The sequence below is a fragment of the Nannobrachium achirus genome (genome assembly GCF_963921795.1).
Source record: "Nannobrachium achirus genome assembly, chromosome: 9".
NCBI classification, from domain to species: domain Eukaryota; kingdom Metazoa; phylum Chordata; class Actinopteri; order Myctophiformes; family Myctophidae; genus Nannobrachium; species Nannobrachium achirus.
The window spans coordinates 2182849-2205155 of record NC_137818.1 but is presented as its reverse complement, the minus strand read 5'-3'; the positions used below and the strand labels follow the sequence as shown (position 1 = coordinate 2205155).

Genomic DNA, 22307 nt, shown 5'->3' with positions numbered 1-22307 from the left:
GACATGTAACCACTCACAGTAAACCCTCTGTACTTTGTTAACTTTATCTTTGGCTCTGTACTTGGTCTGTTTTTTTTTCCCCTCTACAGACCAAATCGCTTTGCCGAAAATAACTGATATACAAGCTTCTGACGCGCTGTGTGAGCTTGTAGATCTGATGGCAGATGTTCCTCCCCGGAATAGGGATGCTAGGATTGAAGTAGTTAAATGTACTCCTGGGGACCCCCTGTATTAATGTCATTAATATCATACAGCTATACTTGTGGGCCCCCCCTGTAGTGTCTCTGAGGAGCTCCCGGGGGGTCCCGGACCCCCTGTTGAAGACCCATGTTGTAGAGCAGAGGTTCCCAAACGTCTTGGGTTTCAGAATCCTTGATTTATGATGAATCCAGTCCAGCAAAAATAGACGACCTGCAAGCTGACGTGTGTCACACACCAACCACACGTGTTCTAAGCTTAGAGCTGTATTTACGCTATTCTTGAAAATATTATCCAGTTTGTTTTTAAATGGAACATTTGTGATTCTTCCTTTTAACTCTATTCCTGCTATGACACGCCTACGATAACGCTCAATTATCTCTCTCTTCTCTCTCTCTCTCTCTTTTCAGTTCAAAGGGCTTTAGAGGCATCATGAGAAAACATACGTTAACGTTGCCAAAGCAGAAGTGGAACGATACAATCAAAACAAAATAACGTATTTACAATTGAAGGGAGTCTAAATGATGTGTTCTCAGAGCTGTGATGTGGCAACTGTGGCAAATGTAACTTACTGTACAAAACCATAGGACTTGTGTATCTGCGGTTACAAAACCATAGGACTTGTGTATCTGTGGTTACAAAACCATAGGACTTGTGTATCTGTGGTTACAAAACCATAGGACTTGTGTATCTGTGGTTACAAAACCATAGGACTTGTGTATCTGTGGTTACAAAACCATAGGATTTGTGTATCTGTGGTTACAAAACCATAGGACTTGTGTATCTGTGGTTACAAAACCATAGGACTTGTGTATCTGTGGTTACAAAACCATAGGACTTGTGTATCTGCGGTCAGGAATAGTTGGCCTGTATTTCCACACAGGAAAGCTTGTGCACAGATAGCAGTTGTTTAAAAGTAATTGCTCTGTTTTTATCTACAAATAAAAAATCTAAAAATCTAAAGTGTTTAACCCATTCAGAAAGGGTACACATTATGGTGTATCATTATTTTATGCTTTAACTATTGAAAAATAGCAGATATACAAGTGCCGCGCTGCGAGCTTGTAGATCTGCTATTTTTGAATAAAAGAATCATGAAAATTAGAATTTTTACCTGATTCTATAAGTGTCTTTTGAATCCTTCTAAGGTTTTTTTTTTTTAAATGTCAGCAATCTGGCCAGCCATCGTCAAAGAAAAGGTCCTTTTCACTTAACTGGAGCTCAGTTGGTCTGTTCTTGAGAGACTACTATGTCAGTGGTTCTCAAACCTTTTCATGTCAAGGACCCCCAAAATGATATGTATTTGGCCACGGACCCCCATCTCAAAATATTTAGTTCCAGGGACCACCCAGAAGCAAAATTTGAGTTACAAACGTTCGCTTTAAAAATACATATGTTCAAAGATTTGCACACATTTTCACAACTTTTTCAAAAATAGCAGATCTACAAGCTCGCGAGTGCCGCGCTGTGAGCTTTATATCTGCTATTTTTCACTGGTTAAAAAATTTACAATTCTCCCTCTCTCTCTCTCTCTCTCTCTCTCTCTCTCTCTCTCTCTCTCTCTCTCTCTCTCTCTCTCTCTCTCTCTCTCTCTCAGTTGGCAGTAGGATCAAGACCCCCGTGCCCCCCGTCCCTCCTCGTAGCTCCGCCTCCTCCAAGCCCGTCATCTCGGTGACGCTGCAGAGCAGCACAGAGTCGGCCCAGGACTCCGCCTTCCCCCAGGACTCCGCCTTCCCCCAGGACTCCGCCCCCTACCCCCAGGACTCCGCCTACCCGGAGCCGCCACGACATCATCACCGCCGTCGCCACCACAACAGCCAATCGGGCGACAGCAGCAACACGTCCTCCGACAGCCTCTGTAGCAGCGGTGTAAAGTAACTAAGTACATTTACTCCAGTACTTAATGCACTTAAGTATACGTTTAGGTGTTTTTTTACTCTACTAAAAGTGTGTTTCCAGTTATTTGAAAACTTTAGTTACTACTAGTTACTTTTGATTAGGAGTGCGTTGGGAAACCCGCACCGGGTGTGTGCTGAGTGCAGTGGGCGTGACGTTGTAGAGTGCGTTCAGTGTGGCTTGTTTACCAACGACCAGTTAAGAGGCAGCTGTGAACTTTTTCACTCTGAACTCTGAAGGTAAACTTTCTGAAAAGCAGCAGTTGCTAACGTAATGTTGATATTGAAAGGAGATGTATGGCCTACCTGCTGTTAGTTTACACGTTGATGCGTGTGAATGAAACTATCAAGCCCAACCGACCAATTAAGCTGCAAATGCTGCATTTTGCGGTCATTTCCTCCATTGGCACACCAACAACAACATGGCACACCAGTGCGCATTTCCAAACGCACCCAAGATTTAGATTTTTATTATGAAATATACATGGCCCACTTCAGCCCTACAGAGAGACACCCTGGAGAGGGCGCTGAAAAAATGGGACACTCGACATAATGACAATGATAATAACAACACAAAGTATATTTTGATGCCAATACTCTTGCGCTTTTACTCAAGTACATTTAGAATTTCCTGGACTTTTGCTTCTACATTGCAGTATTGATTATTTTACTTAAAGTTTTACTATGTAACTTTTTTTATAAAACAAATCTTAAAATTGTCCTAACTGTTAAATCGCTAAAGTTTTAGAACACCCACTCCGTTATTTTCAGCTTCTGAAGCCTTCTCTTTATATGTTTTCTATGAGCCGTGAGGGGGGGAGAATTTCGCGCCATGATTACGTAATCTGCATCATCTGTATACGTTGTGTATACGTTGCCCAATCACATCGCCGATCATGCACACATGGTACACTACCGGCCAATGCAGCGCATCTTGAAGTGGGGTCGCCATATTTGTAGTCGCCCATGTGTCTCTTTACTCAAAAGGTAATTCTCGCCTACCAGGCAGGGTGAAATAGTCCGTTTCTCCGGAATGCCTGAACGCACAGGAACCAGGGACCCCTCTAAAGATAGCTCTCGGCGTTGTGGAGGCAGACGCGGGGTTGTGAAGGTACGAAAAACGGGCGAAAGACGCGAACGCGACCGCGGTTTGCTATATGGCTACTGACCACTAGTTGAGAATCTTACACAGTATAGCTTTAAAGGACAACTTTAGTTTTTTTTTTACAACAAGGGTTCATATTTTAGATTGTAATTAAAGAATATAAAAGATGAGTGTTAATATTATTTCATTTACTTCTTTCTATTGTTTTAGAGATTCTTATTTCAGTGGTTGGGGGCATGCGTACAAGTGACTGAATATGTAATTTTACTAGAAGTGTCACTGTAGATGGCAATAAAGAAACTGCTGCCTTATTGTGTCTAAAAAGACATATTTAGCCACTTTAGCACGGTAAACGCAATAAAACAATAGAACGAAGCAAATGAAAACATTTTAACACTCACTTTTTCTTTTCTCTAATTACAATCTAAAATATGAACACTTGTTGTAAAAAAAGAAAGTTGTCCTTTAACCCATTTAGACCGATTTGAACATTACCCACCGTTACCCGCCCTTTAGGGCGAGGTCCGCATGTCACCCTGAGGTGTCTTACTAGTAACTAACACGGTGCTTTTCTCCGCAGCATCCTCCGCACCGGCAGTCTGGCTAAGGGCCCCGCCCCCCACCAGCAGGCCCCCCCTACCTGCGGCCCCTCCCCCACTGCTGCTGCCGCAGACGCTCCGCCCCCTGCCCCGCCTCCTAGCAGTGGCCCCTCCCCCACTGCGCCGGTCCCCGCCCCTCGTGAAGCCCCTCCCCCCACCACCTCTTCCTCTTCCTCCGTCGTCTCCGCCTCCTGCTCTGTTGGCTCCGCCTCCTGCTCTGTTGGCTCCGCCTCCTCCACCTCCACCACAAGGTATGGAGTTCTGTGGTGTTCATTTAGTTCAAGGAGTCATTCAGACAAAACACATATAGGGTTAAATCTGCCTTTTATCATACCCCTCATACCTGCTTTAATCCATTTATAAATCTACCTTTTATCATACCCCTTCATTCAGTTTATTCCACAGTCTGGGGGCCAGGAGGGCAAATTGTGGAGTGGACGAGTGGATTTTTGTCCTGGGGTACAATGCATAACGCATAATGAAATCAACTCATAAGTAGCACCGCTCACATAGCATCGTGACACGTTTTGAGCCTTTACATCTGCTATTTTTGTAGATTTTTGATCAAAGACTAAAATTAAGGACTTACTTTGATTTTTGTTTCATTTTCGTTTCTCTTCCAGTGTCACCACCATCCCCACCCCCACCCTCAGCTCCACCCTCAGCTCCACCCAGCCCCAGAATGACACCCTGAGCCTGGCCCCGCCCCCAGAGAGTTCCCCCGCTGCTGCTGAGCCCAAGAGGAAGCTGTCCTCCATTGGAATCCAGGTGAGACCCCCGATTCTTAGTCTGGAACTACACCTCCTGAATGTTATATAGAGTCTGGAACTACACCTCCTGAATGTTATATAGAGTCTGGAACTACACCTCCTGAATGTTATATAGAGTCTGGAACTACACCTCCTGAATGTTATATAGAGTCTGGAACTACAGCTCCTGAATGTTATATAGTCTGGAACTACACCTCCTGAATGTTATATAGAGTATGGAACTACACCTCCTGAATGTTATATAGAGTCTGGAACTACACCTCCTGAATGTTATATAGAGTCTGGAACTACACCTCCTGAATGTTATATAGAGTCTGGAACTACACCTCCTGAATGTTATATAGAGTATGGAACTACACCTCCTGAATGTTATATAGAGTATGGAACTACACCTCCTGAATGTTATATAGAGTCTGAAACTACACCTCCTGAATGCTATAGAGTCTGGAACTACACCTCCTGAATGCTATAGAGTCTGGAACTACACCTCCTGAATGTTATATAGAGTCTGGAACTACACCTCCTGAATGCTATAGAGTCTGGAACTACACCTCCTGAATGCTATAGAGTCTGGAACTACACCTCCTGAATGTTATATAGAGTCTGGAACTACACCTCCTGAATGTTATATAGAGTCTAGAACTACACCTCCTGAATGTTATATAGAGTCTAGAACTACACCTCCTGAATGTTATATAGAGTCTGGAACTAAACCTCCTGAATGTTATATAGAGTCTGGAACTACACCTCCTGAATGTTATATAGAGTCTGGAACTACACCTCCTGAATGTTATATAGAGTCTGGAACTACACCTCCTGAATGTTATATAGAGTCTGGAACTACACCTCCTGAATGTTATATAGAGTCTGGAACTACACCTCCTGAACGGCGAGTAATGGAAGCTGGCATTTCCGTTCATTTCTGATAAGCAGAAGTTAAATAATGCTTAAATGATTTTTATTTATATAATGATAAATGTGTGCGATGTGAGACGGAAGCGGAAGTGAGGAGGAGGCTTCACTTCCTCTTTAACCGAGACCTCATCATTCTTCTAACGTTATACCAGACTGTATGACGGGAGCGTTTGCACATCGCGGAGTCAACAGTCTGGCCACGCGAGACCACTTGATTCTTAACACTTAGACTGCCATAGCCATACCTCATGTAGATTAGCTGCCATGGCTTTTTGCTATTATATTTACCTGTTTTTTGGTCGCTCTGTGCATGCAGCGCGATGATCCGCGTGTAAAGCCCTTTGCACACAGGCGCGTTTATCCGCACGGATAAAACGGACAATTTCATTTTTCTAAAAGAAAACAATGATTCTCTACGAAATTGATTGAAATTGTGACTGCTTTTGATTTCAAGATGGCGGACGCAGCTACTGCTGCTCGAGGTGCTACAAACAAACCTCGATTAAAACCCGATATTTACACAACGGTTGATGGAAAAACTATCGTGGAAGATGAACTACTTAACTTCCTCATTGTTAAAATGAAGACTGTGAACCAGGATGACATTGTTCTGATGGCTGTTAATCACTTTGGGTCTGAATGGATTGAAGGCTCAAAGAAAGCACTGTTTGATCTGTGCCCAGGTACACAGCGGAATGTAGACCACAGAGGGCCAAACAAAGATACAAATAACGTCAAGAGTTGTTTGAAACTACTCAACGAGGTTGGTGAAAATGTTCCTCGCTTTGTTTCTCATCATTTAGATGAGTTACCGCCGATGACTTTTAACAGCCTAGATGTCTCCTGCCTGGTGAGCAAAATCGAGCGCTTAAGCGCAGACATATCCTCTATGAAGCAGGCTGTGAGTGTGCAGTCAAATACCTGCGAAGATCTCCGTGTGATAACCGCGGATATACACCAACGCGTGTGTGTGATTGAGCAACCTGTTGCCAACAAGAGGAGTGCGCCAGAGGGGGACCCCCTATGGGTCCCACCTGCGCCTGTAGCCTCGGAGTTGGACTTGTATGCACCCACTGTGGAGGCGGTAGCCTCGAACACCGCCCGGAATAGCTCCTCGTACAACGACGGGAGCATCGCCTCGAACAACGCCGGGAGCAGCGCCTCGAACAACGCCTGGAGCATCGCCTCGAACAACGACGAGAGCAGCGCCTCGAACAACGCCGGGAGCAGCGCCTCGAACAACGCCTGGAGCATCGCCTCGAACAACGACGAGAGCAGCGCCTCGAACAACGCCGGGAGCAGCGCCTCGAACAACGCCGAGAGCAGCGCATCGAACAACGCCGGGAGCAGCGCATTGAACAACGCCGGGTGTTGCGCCTCGAACAACGCCGGGAATAGCGGTGTATCGAAGTCACCTGAATGGAGCCGTGTGGTGAAGAAGAACGGGAACCGCAAACAAGTCCCGGGAAAGCCTACAGCACCGGCCAAGCCTCGTTTCACTCTTTCCAGAGAAAAGAAGACATACGGCATTGTTGGAACCGGTGCAGGGGGGGACATACGAGCTGTCAAGACGAAGATGGTGAGTGTGTTTGCTACGAAATTCGCACCTGACTTGAACACAGAAACACTGGCTAGTTACCTTGAAGACAAACTGTCTAGAGTTGTAACTTGCTTGAAGATAGACACTGACCAAACCCGGTACAGCTCTTTTAAAATAACAGCTGAATGTAAAGAGATAAGCGAGATGTATGATCCACAGCTTTGGCCAGAAGGAACTTATATACGGCGGTTCTACGAGCCACGTAAGCCTAGGCCTGCTGATAGTGGGGTTGGTGTAAAGTTTCCGCCTGTCACAAGGATGCATGAGCCCGAGGCTGGGGCTTTAACGCAACGATAGACTTGTTTATGAACCATGAAAGTTGTGTCATATAACTCGCGTGGACTGCGCCTCGGTCAGGGTGCAGGGGAGAGAGCACAGCGTGTTGTTATTGACAAGCTCCTAGAGAGTGCAGACATCATGTGTATACAGGAGACGTTTCTAGCTAAACAAGATCTCGATAAACTTAATGCTGTTCATAATGATTTTCATGGGGCAGGGGAATCTACAACAGATTTAAGTACTAGAATAATACGTGGCCGCATCCCGGGGGGAGTAGCCATTTTATGGCATAAGAAACTTGATCCACTTGTCAGTGTGATTAGACTGGAAGTGGACTGGTGCATAGGCATTCAAATTGTGCATGATAATAATGTTTTTATCATCTTAAATGTTTATACTCCTTACGAATGTCACAAAAACGAGGATGAATACCTTAATAGGCTTGCTTTTATTAGTTCTTATATTAAAGAAAATGAATACACATGTATATATGTCCTTGGTGACATGAATGCTGATATCTCAGACAGCAACTCGATGTTTGGTAAGCATTTAGTGCAATTCTGTAAAGAAAACAAGGTTATCTTGTCCAGCAAGGTGCTGCTGCCAGTAGGCAGTTACACATACATCAGTGAAGCATGGCATTCAACATCCTGGTTGGATCACTGTATATCGACAGCTGATGCTCATGACAGTATAGAGAAGGCTGAGATATTGTATAATATGGCCACAGCTGATCACATGCCTTTCAAAATAACTATAAATGTTAAGGGTCTACCCGAGCTGGCCAGTTATGGTAGTCAAAAACAAGGTGACAAGTTGGACTGGGCAATTTTAAATGAAGATGATTTGCAACACTATAAATCACTAACTGATGTATACTTAAGTAACATTGACATACCAATTGATGCCATTACCTGTGGTAATATTAACTGTAAAGATGATGGCCATTATAGTGAATTGTGTCACATGTATGACAATATAGTAAAATGTTTAATTAATGGGAGCAAACCTTTTAAAAGAAAAAAGATCAAACAACATAATATGAGACCTGGATGGAATGTCCATGTTCATGAGCTACACGTAGAGGCTAAAGAAGCTTTTAAATGTTGGGTGTTAGCAGGTAAACCCAGGCATGGTCCTGAGTGTGAATCTAAGAAGCTTGCAAATGCTAGGTTTAAATATGCTGTACGCTATATTAAGAGAAATGAGCAGGCCATGAGGGCAAATTCTATGGCAAAAAAGCTTCAGAAAAATAATGTTTATGAGTTTTGGAAGGAAGTGAAGGTGGTTAACAACAGTAAGATGCCAATGCCTTCCAGTATTGATGGCACTACTGGGTCCGAAAATATTGCTGAGCTGTGGAGAAGACACTATACAAACATATTTAACTGTGTCAAAAGTGATGTCTTTACTATTGGTGAGGTTACCCACAGTGATGGTGTGATCTTGAGACCTAATGAAGTGAGCAGCCTCATTGAGAAATTGTCTGTTAACAAAGCTTGTGGCCAAGATCAGATAACAGCAGAACATCTGAAGCATGCCAGCCATAGAGTTTCAGTGCTGCTTGCTATGTGTTTTTCAGGGTTGTTGATGCATGGTATACTGCCTGAATCTATGTTGTCTGTCCTGCTAGTGCCAGTAGTTAAAAACAAAACTGGGAAGTTAACAAGTATTGATAATTATAGACCTATTGCACTGGCAAGCATCCTATCCAAGGTATTAGAAGGTATCCTTATGGAGAGGCTCAATGAATATATAGCTACTACTGACAACCAGTTTGGTTTTAAGAAAAAGCATGGAACAGATTTATGTATTTATACACTTAAGGAAATTGTCAGTCAGTACAGAAGATGCAACAGTACAATATTTATGTGTTTTCTCGACGCGTCCCAGGCGTTTGATCGCATCAATCATGGTAAACTGTTTTTAAAACTAAAAGAGCGTGGTGTCCCCTTATATTTAATAAGGATCCTACAGTTTTGGTATACACACCAAACTATGCAAGCCAAGTGGGGAATGTGTACGTCAACTCCATTTCTGGTGACCAATGGCGTTCGCCAGGGAGGAATTCTGTCTCCGGTACTCTTTAATTTGTACATGGACGATCTTTCTAAACAGTTAAATGAGTGTAAAACTGGCTGCATGGTGGGTGATAACCTTATTAATCATATGATTTACGCAGACGATTTGGTAGTACTGTCTCCATACAGTGCTGGCCTACAGCAGCTACTCAGGGTCTGCTCTAAATATGGAAAGAGTTTTGACATAAAGTTTAATTCAAAAAAGAGTGTGGTGATGATCTCTAGAACTAAGGATGATCAGAAGCTCACCTTTCCCTCTTTCTCTTTAGCTGATGAAGTACTGGAGGTGGTTAATAAGTTTAAATACCTGGGTCATGTTATCAGAGATGATCTCTGCGATGACGAAGATGTTCAGCGCCAGTGTTGTAAATTGTATGGTCAAGCCAACATGCTGGCTCGAAAGTTTCATATGTGTACAGACGATGTAAAAATAGCTCTTTTTAAGACATATTGTACTCCATTATATACAGCCCACTTGTGGTGCCGATATAGCAGTGGAAAAATTAAGAAACTTCAGGTGGCATATAATGATGCTTTTAGAATATTTCTGAAACTCCCAAGATGGACAAGTGCTAGTGAAATGTTTGTGACTAGTAACATACCAACATTTCATGCGGTACTGAGGAATTTCATGTTTAAATTTATATGTAGACTCATTGATTCAAAGAATGAATTAATTGTGGTCTTGACAGATATCACACAGAGTGATACAAGATATACATCCTGCTTCTGGAAACACTGGAGGCAATGTTTATATGTTTTTTAAAAAAGGAATGTAAACAGTCTGGAACTGTATTTATATGTATTGTTTGTCTGTTTTTTGTATAGATGTTGTTATGGACCATGTGTCTGAAATAAAGTTTATCATCATCTACGACCTCATGCACACCGGATCCGAATTAGCCGTGCGACGTGTGGCTGCGGCCGTGCAATGTTTTCTCGATCGAAACCAGTTCGATTCGTCTTGTCGCATGCGGTAAAAAAACTCATCACTCCTTTTATGACTCCTTTTTGGATCTGCAGCGCCGATTCCGCACAGCATTGCACACCAAATCCAATGCGTTTTATTCATGCAGAAAACTAAAAAAAAAAAAAAAACGCAACTGTCCTGTGTGCAAAGGGCTTTAGTTATGGTCCATATACTAGACAACAGGCAGTTTTGACATGTCTGGACTATAGTTAATAAAAACACATATCATGGTAATTGTAAGAAGACTTTACACCAGCATAACGTATTCATGAAAATGATTACTAAGGTGATAAAATCCAGCCTAAAGTCTGGTCAACTTGTAATCAATGGTGTTGTAATTGTTTTGCAGCCAGCAGGAGGGTAACTAGTGACACCTGCTGGGCCATAATGAGAACTGCATTGCTGAAAAGCACTTGCATTATTGGCTTCATATCCAGCAGAGCTTCCTGGCCTCCCTTCGTTGCTACTGTCCAAGTTACTGTCCAACTTGTAACTATCAACTATACTATAAAAACTGTTCAAACATTAGCCAAATTGTAAAATAATAGGCCTATAAGAAGAAACCCAGTGTTGTACCCAAACGCGTTCAATGAACGATCGTTCATGAACACGTTCAAATTTTGGGCGAACGTGAACTGAACGCTCTGTGTTTCCGCTTGATGAACGTTATTGTCATTCATTCTGACGTCCGTGAACGGCGCTCGCCGGCCCGTTCGGCTTGTTGGTGCGACGGTCCGCGGTTGCCTGTCGTCACGTCTTTCTTTGCATTCACATGCTCCAGCCTCCAATAGCACCCAGCTGCAGGCTCGCACTGCAGACCTCGCGGAGGTTAATTATGTGAGCGCCTGAGCGGTGCTGTCTGCAGCATGTGTGCTTCTCTTTACATGAAGCGCTGAGTCTCCTCCAGTCCTCGTTACGTCGTCTCCTACCCAAATAAAGCCTACTTCGTCGTGTGATGTGTGTTGCATGCCGAAATAGCTGATCTACAAGCTCACAACTCATCGCAACCCCGAGACAACGTGAGCTTGTAGATCAGCTATTTTAACCAATGCGGACGGTTAGAAAGTCTGCCTTCACAATAAGGGTGAGGAAGACTTGGCACTGGGCACCTAAATATTGTGGGCACTTAAATGTTAAGTTGGATTAAATAATTGTTGTGTGTGGTTCTATAATTTCTAATAATAATAATAATAATTTCTAATAATTTTGACTAATAGCTTGCAGCAACGTAAAAAAAAAAACCCCATTTGAATAGCCAAAAATATAAAAATATTATGGTTAAAAAAATAACAAAAAATAACTAAGTTAGTTCATTTTGAGGAATCATGAACTTTAGTTCAAAATATAGAATTATGAACTATGAAATGAACTAGTTCATTTTAGAAGTTTTGAACTTGAACTTGAACTAGTTCATTTTGAAAGTGAACTTTCCCAACACTGAAGAAACCGGCAAATGATTTGAAGCCAGCCGAACCACAAGCTCACAAGTTGTCACAAACAACGCTCAAAAACATTTAAATGGGGACCATACAATGTGGAGGCAACAAAGCTGTAGACAGTCACACAGCGCTGCTTTACAGACAGTTACTCAAATTATTAAATTGAATAATTTTGTTTATGAATGCCTCCTCGTTGACCTCATATATCACTTTATTATTAAAGCAAATCACATTATTTGATAACTTTTCATGGTGCCCCTGCGGTCGCTCACCACGGCACGCTTCTTCTAAAGGATCAGGTTGCACACCGGTGTGGCCACAGCTTGTAGATGTTGAACTGTTCATTCTGTTTTTTTCCCAGCGGCAAACAAGTATCTGGTGTTGAAGTGGTCAGACTGTTCACAGACTGCATTAGATTGACTTGCTGTCTTGATTGATTGATTGACAGGTGGACTGCCTTCTGCCCGCCTCCAGAGAGGAGCTCCTCCCCCTCACCGCCCCCCTGAAGTTCCAGTCTGTGGGCGTGCAGGTGGAGAACGGCAGGCCGTGAGTCAACCTCCACGTATCGTGATGCGTATCGTATCGCTGTTAAAATGTATTCGCTACACCCCTAATTCTCACCGTGGGAGTCCACGCTGGTGTCCTCACTCTGCTGATAGAAACAGACAGACAGACAGACAGACAGACAGACTGCTAGAGACACCAGACAAGGAACAGACAGACAGACTGCTAGAGACACCAGACAAGGAACAGACAGACAGACTGCTAGAGACACCAGACAAGGTCACAGAGCAGCAGCCGCCCAGGGCTCTCTGTGTGTCTCTGTGTGTCAGATTGATGTGATGTTGTTTGGAGCAGACTGAGGGCCAACACTGACAGTCTGCTCTGTGCACTGGACCTTATCATAATTTTATGCTTTAACTATTGAAAAATAGCAGATATAAGTGAGCGTGTAGATCTGCTATTTTTGAAAAAAATTGAAAATTAGAATTTTGACCCGATTCTATAAGTGTCTTTTGAATCCTAAGGTTTTTTGAAAAAACCCTATGTTTCTATGTCAGCAATCTGGCCAGCCATCGTCAAAGAAAAGGTCCTTTTCACTTAACTGGAGCTCAGTTAGTCTGTTCTTGAGAGACTACTATGTCAGTGGTTCTCAAACCTTTTCCTAAAATGATATGTATTTGGCCACGGACCCGCATCTTAAAATATCTAGTTCCAGGGACCACCCAGAAGCAAAATGTGTGCCCGATAGTCGGGCCCGTTTCAGTCGGAGGCATCCCGATTGTCGGGAGGGTAATTAAATGCCCCGATTATCGTGTAGTGTACGGCCGCCTTAAGGGGTCCTTGGCCTGAAAACGTTGAAGACCCCTGACTTAGACCATCTATTGGTAAAATGTACTTATAATATACGTACTTGATGCAGTCTTTTTTCACTCTCTACCAAATGTCTTTGCCAAAAAATAGCCGATCTACAAGCTCTGCTATTTTTTGGCAAATGTTCCGCCCCAGGATAATAATAATGATTGGGATCATATTTTGTTTATCGTGATAATATCGTAAATCACGATTTCTTTGCTCCCAATAATGGTGACATGACATTTCCACGTGGTCCCCCCCCCAGTGTTGGGGAAGTTACTTTGAAAGCGTAACTTGTACAGTTACAAGTAACTCACCATGGCAGTAACCTGATCAAGTTAACGTTATACCCCTGGAGAAATGTAACTTATAAAGTTTCAAAGTTACATAGAAAAAGTAACTTGAGTAACTTTTTTTTTTTTTTTTCAGCGTTAAATTGAGAATGTACATTTGGTGTACATGAAACAAAATATAATATCCTACAAAAAAAGTCACATGCCAGCAGAAATATGCCTCAACTGAGTTTTATGTTTTATTTCAAAAAGGTTGACATTTCTTTTGATCATCATTTTTAACAAAACTTAAACGTAAAATTATAACTTCGCTTGTAACTTCTTGTAACTTGTAACTTGAGCCAAACATGCCCCAAAAGGTATCTCAGTTACTTGACGAGATACAGAAATATGAATGTAACTCAGTTACCAGCAAGTTACAGCAAAATGTAACTTTGTTACGTAACTCAGTTACATGTAACTTTAACTTCCCCCCCCCCCCAGGCTGAGCCGGGTCAGCAGCATGGCGTCCAGACAGAACACAACAGAGACGGACCCCCAGGACGAGGCCCCGGAGGACCCCCCCGCCGCCCCCCCACCCACGGCAAACTGCAGCGACGCCCACCAGACCCCCAACGGCGAGACCCCCGCCCCCCTGGACACCCCCAGGGTGCCCCCCTGCTCCTCACAGCCAGGTCAGTGGACTGTGGCAGTGTTTCTCAACCTTTTCTCTGCATGGGCACACTTTTCATGTCCCAAGAATCCATGGTCACACCAACATAAAACGGGGGTGTAAATATCGTCACTGTCGGGAAGAAACCTTGTATCTCAAATATGTACGTTTCTTCACAAAGTAAAGCCCTGCTTCATCATACAAGGCTGTCGCACAACAGTAGTGAAAACAGCCGATCTACAAGCACACAACGCCTCGCACCGCGAGGCGTTGTGTGCTTGTAGATCGGTTGTTTTCACTAATTGACAAATTATTTTTAAAATGATAAATACAATACTGGCTTTCAAGCAGTTTCAAGGGGCACACTTGATCCTTCTCAGGGGCACACCAAAGGTCCCCAGGCACAGTGGTTGAGAAACACTGGACTATGGGAGACGGCAGGTCAGCTACTCAGGATAAAACACTGGACTATGGGAGACAGCAGGTCAGCTACTCAGGATAAAACACTGGACTATGGGAGACAGCAGGTCAGCTACTCAGGATAAAACACTGGACTATGGGAGACAGCAGGTCAGCTACTCAGGATAAAACACTGGACTATGGGAGACGGCAGGTCAGCTACTCAGGATAAAACACTGGACTATGGGAGACAGCAGGTCAGCTACTCAGGATAAAACACTGGACTATGGGAGACGGCAGGTCAGCTACTCAGGATAAAACACTGGACTATGGGAGACGGCAGGTCAGCTACTCAGGATAAAACACTGGACTATGGGAGACGGCAGGTCAGCTACTCAGGATAAAACACTGGACTATGGGAGACGGCAGGTCAGCTACTCAGGATAAAACACTGGACTATGGGAGACAGCAGGTCAGCTACTCAGGATAAAACACTGGACTATGGGAGACGGCAGGTCAGCTACTCAGGATAAAACACTGGACTATGGGAGACAGCAGGTCAGCTACTCAGGATAAAACACTGGACTATGGGAGACGGCAGGTCAGCTACTCAGGATAAAACACTGGTCTATGGGAGACGGCAGGTCAGCTACTCAGGATAAAACACTGGTCTATGGGAGACTGCAGGTCAGCTACTCAGGATAAAACACTGGACTATGGGAGACAGCAGGTCAGCTACTCAGGATAAAACACTGGACTATGGGAGACTGCAGGTCAGCTACTCAGGATAAAACACTGGTCTATGGGAGTCAGCATGTCAGCTACTCAGGATAAAACACTGGTCTATGGGAGACGGCAGGTCAGCTACTCAGGATAAAACACTGGACTATAGGAGACAGCAGGTCAGCTACTCAGGATAAAACACTGGACTATGGGAGACAGCAGGTCAGCTACTCAGGATAAAACACTGGACTATGGGAGACGGCAGGTCAGCTACTCAGGATAAAACACTGGTCTATGGGAGACAGCAGGTCAGCTACTCAGGATAAAACACTGGACTATGGGAGACAGCAGGTCAGCTACTCAGGATAAAACACTGGACTATGGGAGACAGCAGGTCAGCTACTCAGGATAAAACACTGGACTATGGGAGATGGCAGGTCAGCTACTCAGGATAAAACACTGGTCTATGGGAGACTGCAGGTCAGCTACTCAGGATAAAACACTGGACTATGGGAGACGGCAGGTCAGCTACTCAGGATAAAACACTGGACTATGGGAGACTGCAGGTCAGCTACTCAGGATAAAACACTGGACTATGAGAGACGGCAGGTCAGCTACTCAGGATAAAACACTGGACTATGGGAGACGGCAGGTCAGCTACTCAGGATAAAACACTGGACTATGGGAGACGGCAGGTCAGCTACTCAGGATAAAACACTGGACTATGGGAGACTGCAGGTCAGCTACTCAGGATAAAACACTGGACTATGAGAGACGGCAGGTCAGCTACTCAGGATAAAACACTGGACTATGGGAGACGGCAGGTCAGCTACTCAGGATAAAACACTGGACTATGGGAGACAGCAGGTCAGCTACTCAGGATAAAACACTGGTCTATGGGAGACAGCAGGTCAGCTACTCAGGATAAAACACTGGACTATGGGAGACGGTAGGTCAGCTACTCAGGATAAAACACTGGACTATGGGAGACGGCAGGTCAGCTACTCAGGATAAAACACTGGACTATGGGAGACAGCAGGTCAGCTACTCAGGATAAAACACTGGTCTATGGGAGACAGCAGGTCAGCTACTCAGGATAAAACACTGGACTATGGGAGACGGCAGGTCAGCTACTCAGGATAAAACACTGGACTATGGGAGACGGCAGGTCAGCTACTCAGGATAAAACACTGGACTATGGGAGACAGCAGGTCAGCTACTCAGGATAAAACACTGGACTATGGGAGACGGCAGGTCAGCTACTCAGGATAAAACACTGGTCTATGGGAGACGGCAGGTCAGCTACTCAGGATAAAACACTGGACTATGGGAGTCAGCAGGTCAGCTACTCAGGATAAAACACTGGACTATGGGAGACGGCAGGTCAGCTACTCAGGATAAAACACTGGACTATGGGAGACGGCAGGTCAGCTACTCAGGATAAAACACTGGACTATGGGAGACGGCAGGTCAGCTACTCAGGATAAAACACTGGTCTATGGGAGACGGCAGGTCAGCTACTCAGGATAAAACACTGGTCTATGGGAGACGGCAGGTCAGCTACTCAGGATAAAACACTGGTCTATGGGAGTCAGCAGGTCAGCTACTCAGGATAAAACACTGGACTATGGGAGACGGCAGGTCAGCTACTCAGGATAAAACACTGGACTATGGGAGACAGCAGGTCAGCTACTCAGGATAAAACACTGGACTATGGGAGACGGCAGGTCAGCTACTCAGGATAAAACACTGGACTATGGGAGACGGCAGGTCAGCTACTCAGGATAAAACACTGGACTATGGGAGACGGCAGGTCAGCTACTCAGGATAAAACACTGGACTATGAGAGACGGCAGGTCAGCTACTCAGGATAAAACACTGGACTATGGGAGACGGCAGGTCAGCTACTCAGGATAAAACACTGGACTATGGGAGACGGCAGGTCAGCTACTCAGGATAAAACACTGGACTATGGGAGACTGCAGGTCAGCTACTCAGGGTAAAACACTGGACTATGAGAGACGGCAGGTCAGCTACTCAGGATAAAACACTGGACTATGGGAGACGGCAGGTCAGCTACTCAGGATAAAACACTGGACTATGGGAGACGGCAGGTCAGCTACTCAGGATAAAACACTGGACTATGGGAGACAGCAGGTCAGCTACTCAGGATAAAACACTGGTCTATGGGAGACGGCAGGTCAGCTACTCAGGATAAAACACTGGTCTATGGGAGACAGCAGGTCAGCTACTCAGGATAAAACACTGGACTATGGGAGACGGCAGGTCAGCTACTCAGGATAAAACACTGGACTATGGGAGACTGCAGGTCAGCTACTCAGGATAAAACACTGGACTATGGGAGACTGCAGGTCAGCTACTCAGGATAAAACACTGGACTATGGGAGACGGCAGGTCAGCTACTCAGGATAAAACACTGGACTATGGGAGACAGCAGGTCAGCTACTCAGGATAAAACACTGGACTATGGGAGACAGCAGGTCAGCTACTCAGGATAAAACACTGGACTATGGGAGACTGCAGGTCAGCTACTCAGGATAAAACACTGGACTATGGGAGACAGCAGGTCAGCTACTCAGGATAAAACACTGGACTATGGGAGACGGCAGGTCAGCTACTCAGGATAAAACACTGGACTATGGGAGACGGCAGGTCAGCTACTCAGGATAAAACACTGGACTATGGGAGACGGCAGGTCAGCTACTCAGGATAAAACACTGGACTATAGGAGACAGCAGGTCAGCTACTCAGGATAAAACACTGGACTATGGGAGACAGCAGGTCAGCTACTCAGGATAAAACACTGGACTATGGGAGACAGCAGGTCAGCTACTCAGGATAAAACACTGGACTATGGGAGACTGCAGGTCAGCTACTCAGGATAAAACACTGGACTATGGGAGACAGCAGGTCAGCTACTCAGGATAAAACACTGGACTATGGGAGACGGCAGGTCAGCTACTCAGGATAAAACACTGGACTATGGGAGACAGCAGGTCAGCTACTCAGGATAAAACACTGGACTATGGGAGACAGCAGGTCAGCTACTCAGGATAAAACACTGGACTATGGGAGACAGCAGGTCAGCTACTCAGGATAAAACACTGGACTATAGGAGACTGCAGGTCAGCTACTCAGGATAAAACACTGGTCTATGGGAGACAGCAGGTCAGCTACTCAGGATAAAACACTGGACTATGGGAGACAGCAGGTCAGCTACTCAGGATAAAACACTGGTCTATGGGAGACAGCAGGTCAGCTACTCAGGATAAAACACTGGACTATGGGAGACAGCAGGTCAGCTACTCAGGATAAAACACTGGACTATGGGAGACAGCAGGTCAGCTACTCAGGATAAAACACTGGTCTATGGGAGACGGCAGGTCAGCTACTCAGGATAAAACACTGGACTATGGGAGACGGCAGGTCAGCTACTCAGGATAAAACACTGGACTATAGGAGACTGCAGGTCAGCTACTCAGGATAAAACACTGGACTATGGGAGACTGCAGGTCAGCTACTCAGGATAAAACACTGGACTATGGGAGACTGCAGGTCAGCTACTCAGGATAAAACACTGGACTATGGGAGACTGCAGGTCAGCTACTCAGGATAAAACACTGGACTATAGGAGACTGCAGGTCAGCTACTCAGGATAAAACACTGGACTATGGGAGACTGCAGGTCAGCTACTCAGGATAAAACACTGGACTATGGGAGACTGCAGGTCAGCTACTCAGGATAAAACACTGGACTATGGGAGACGGCAGGTCAGCTACTCAGGATAAAACACTGGACTATGGGAGACTGCAGGTCAGCTACTCAGGATAAAACACTGGACTATGGGAGACTGCAGGTCAGCTACTCAGGATAAAACACTGGACTATGGGAGACGGCAGGTCAGCTACTCAGGATAAAACACTGGACTATAGGAGACTGCAGGTCAGCTACTCAGGATAAAACACTGGACTATGGGAGACGGCAGGTCAGCTACTCAGGATAAAACACTGGACTATGGGAGACGGCAGGTCAGCTACTCAGGATAAAACACTGGTCTATGGGAGACGGCAGGTCAGCTACTCAGGATAAAACACTGGACTATGGGAGACGGCAGGTCAGCTACTCAGGATAAAACACTGGACTATGGGAGACGGCAGGTCAGCTACTCAGGCAGGCAAAGAGAGAGAACAGCCTACTCACGGCCAGCAGCCTACACCCAGTGGCACATGATAGAATAGGAGAATAAAAATCACACCTGTGCTAAGTGAGCAGTGAGTAGGGATGGAGCCCTAAACAAGGGAAGCTCGATAACCCGATAACACATTTATTGAGTACCCGGTCAATCAATAAGCTTTGGGCTTATCAAGATTGTTATGGAGCATAGCGGCCCATGATGTCATGTTTAAACAATCAAGACAAGAGGCGATAAAAAATTATTACAGTACTATTCATAATATGAATAATTTAACACTTATTGCACATTAATGAATGATTGTTTTAATGATATTTAATGATATTTGTTACTTGTGTCAGTTGTCATCTTCATAGATGGTGGTCAGCCACGACCTCACAGTCACAACAATCTGTCCACAGAAAACACTCAACAGTGGGCTTGATAAAAGCCCGGCTCAATTGATAAGAAGCTCATTATCAATAAAAATTAACGAGCTTCATCCCTAGTGGTGAGCCCTTCTGGAAGGTCCTTGTGCACTCAGTGGACTCGCCAAGTGATCTGTACTGTTTGCAATTTGTTCATAAAAAAAAAACATCAAACCTCGGTTCGAAGTGAAGCAGTGAATCTTAGTATAGAATTGTCTGGAGAGCCGGTATGACAGCCGGTATAATAGGATATTTGAGGGGTTTTCTGGGTAGATACTCCTTAAAGTGTTCTACCTATCTGTGTATTTGGCCATCCTTTGTTTTAATACTGTTTCTTTCTTTATCCCTGACCAGTCTTTGTGACCTACTATATTTTCCCGACATCTTTCTGGTGGTGTCGTACATCTGTTTCATGTTTCCGTGTCTTGTTGCTTCCTCTGATTTAGTCACAGTGGCTTCTGTCTACTACAGAATGGTGGCATATTGCTAGGTTGTCAATGTATTTCCTCTTGTCTGCCTTAATGCTCCTCTTTATCATTGCCAGACCCATGAAATGGGTATGGCCTACATAAGCAAATGTCTGTCGGTCCGGGTTTTCTATATAAAGGGTATATATGATGATGACATGGAAATTAGCCCACAGCGGGCTAAATCTGGCTCATTTACATTGAAGTGAAAACTGACATGTCCATTAATGAGCAAGGTCCCTGTCAAATAAACAGATCTTAACTCTTAACATGATGATGACATGCCTACAAAAGGCATGATGTCATAAATGATGATGACAGACGGGGTTGGCAGAACCGGGGTCTGGCACAACCAGGTTGACCTGGTCTAGTTCATTATAGTATAACTGTTTTTAATTATGTTCACTAGTTTAGTGGGCACTCCATGGTGTCTCGATAGCTTCCAAGTCTCTCTATGTCTATTTCTCAGCTGGTGTACAGTTTTCATTATAGTATAACTGTTTTTAATTATGTTCACTAGTTTAGTGGGCACTCCATGGTGTCTCGATAGCTTCCAAGTAGTCTGTCTATGTCTATTTCTCAGCTGGTGTACAGTTTTCCTGATCTTTATCCCTGATCAGTCTTTGTGGCCTACTACATGTTTCAACTCTTTTGTGGCCTACTACATGTTTCAACTCTTTTGTGGCCTACTACATGTTTCAACTCTTTTGTGGCCTACTACATGTTTCAACTCTTTTGTGGCCTACTACATGTTTCAACTCTTTTGTGGCCTACTACATGTTTCAACTCTTTTGTGGCCTACTACATGTTTCAACTCTTTTGTGGCCTACTACATGTTTCAACTCTTTTGTGGCCTACTACATGTTTCAACTCTTTTGTGGCCTACTTTTACCCGACATCCTTCTGGTGATGTCATACAACTGTTTCATTTATCCGTTTCTTGATGTTTCCTCTGCTTCTTCTGCTAGATTTTCAATGTATTTCCTCTTGTCTGCCTTAATGCTCCTTTTTACCATTCTGTTAGCATCTGTATATTCTTATTGTGCCTTTACTTTTGCTCTTATGCGGCTATTTGTCATTGCTGCAATAGGTGAGACCTATTGCATGTACAAGACAGATAAAACCTGAAGGCCAAATTATCATGTGAAGCTTGACCAATCCTCAAAGTATCCATTCATCTGACCGGGAGGGACACCGCACACATATTCTGGACGTACAGGACAGATAAAGCCTATTCATTCTGAACTGAAATGACCATATATGGATGGACATGGGACACACATTTTGCTTTTTGAAAAAGCCTATTCATTCTGGACTGATATTCTGCACGTACGGGACAGGAAAAACCTGTTCATTCTGGCCTGGAGTGACCATATATGGACATGAGGTGACATACATTGTGTTTTTGAAAAACCCTGTTCATTCTGGACTGAGATCACCATGGTAATTAAACAGACATTCTGTTTTTGAAAAAGCCTGTTCATTCTGGACTAAAATCACCATATATGGGCGTGATACACACAAAGCCACTCATAGGAAGCGGTTTTCACCGCTTCAAAAAAATCACACATAGTGTGAAGTGAGCGGAGTTCATTTCATTAAGCATCCCCGGAAGCTTGGCCAATGTGACCCTGGAAGCTTGGTCAATGTGACCCTGGAAGCTTGGTCAATGTGACCCTGGAAGCTTGGTCAATGTGACCCTGGAAGCTTGGTCAATGTGACCCTGGAAGCTTGGTCAATGTGACCCTGGAAGCTTGGCCAATGTGACCCTGGAAATACCTAGAAATACTGTTACTACGAAACAGTGTGGGCTCGCTCTTGACTATATTCTGCAGCGTGCTAACTGTCACGTGAAGCTCAACCAATACTCCAGCTAACGCCACTCCGCACCTCAATGGCACCTCATTGGCTAAGGGCCCTGCCTTTGTACTGTCTGCGATGGAACT

At 44.5% G+C, this 22307-nt stretch overlaps 1 protein-coding gene across 1 annotated transcript in view; it reads left to right on the top strand.

The window, feature by feature from the left end:
* The window catches only part of LOC308291800 (disks large-associated protein 4-like), a gene marked incomplete at its 5' end in the record, with an annotated part of 125952 nt that overhangs the window by 83512 nt on the left and 20133 nt on the right, over positions 1 to 22307 (top strand). The window contains 5 exons of the mRNA XM_080733932.1: positions 1796 to 2072; positions 3779 to 4048; positions 4421 to 4565; positions 12300 to 12397; positions 13984 to 14174. Coding sequence (XP_080590058.1) covers positions 1796 to 2072; positions 3779 to 4048; positions 4421 to 4565; positions 12300 to 12397; positions 13984 to 14174 — 981 coding nt within the window. The remainder of the gene's footprint in view (positions 1 to 1795; positions 2073 to 3778; positions 4049 to 4420; positions 4566 to 12299; positions 12398 to 13983; positions 14175 to 22307) is intronic.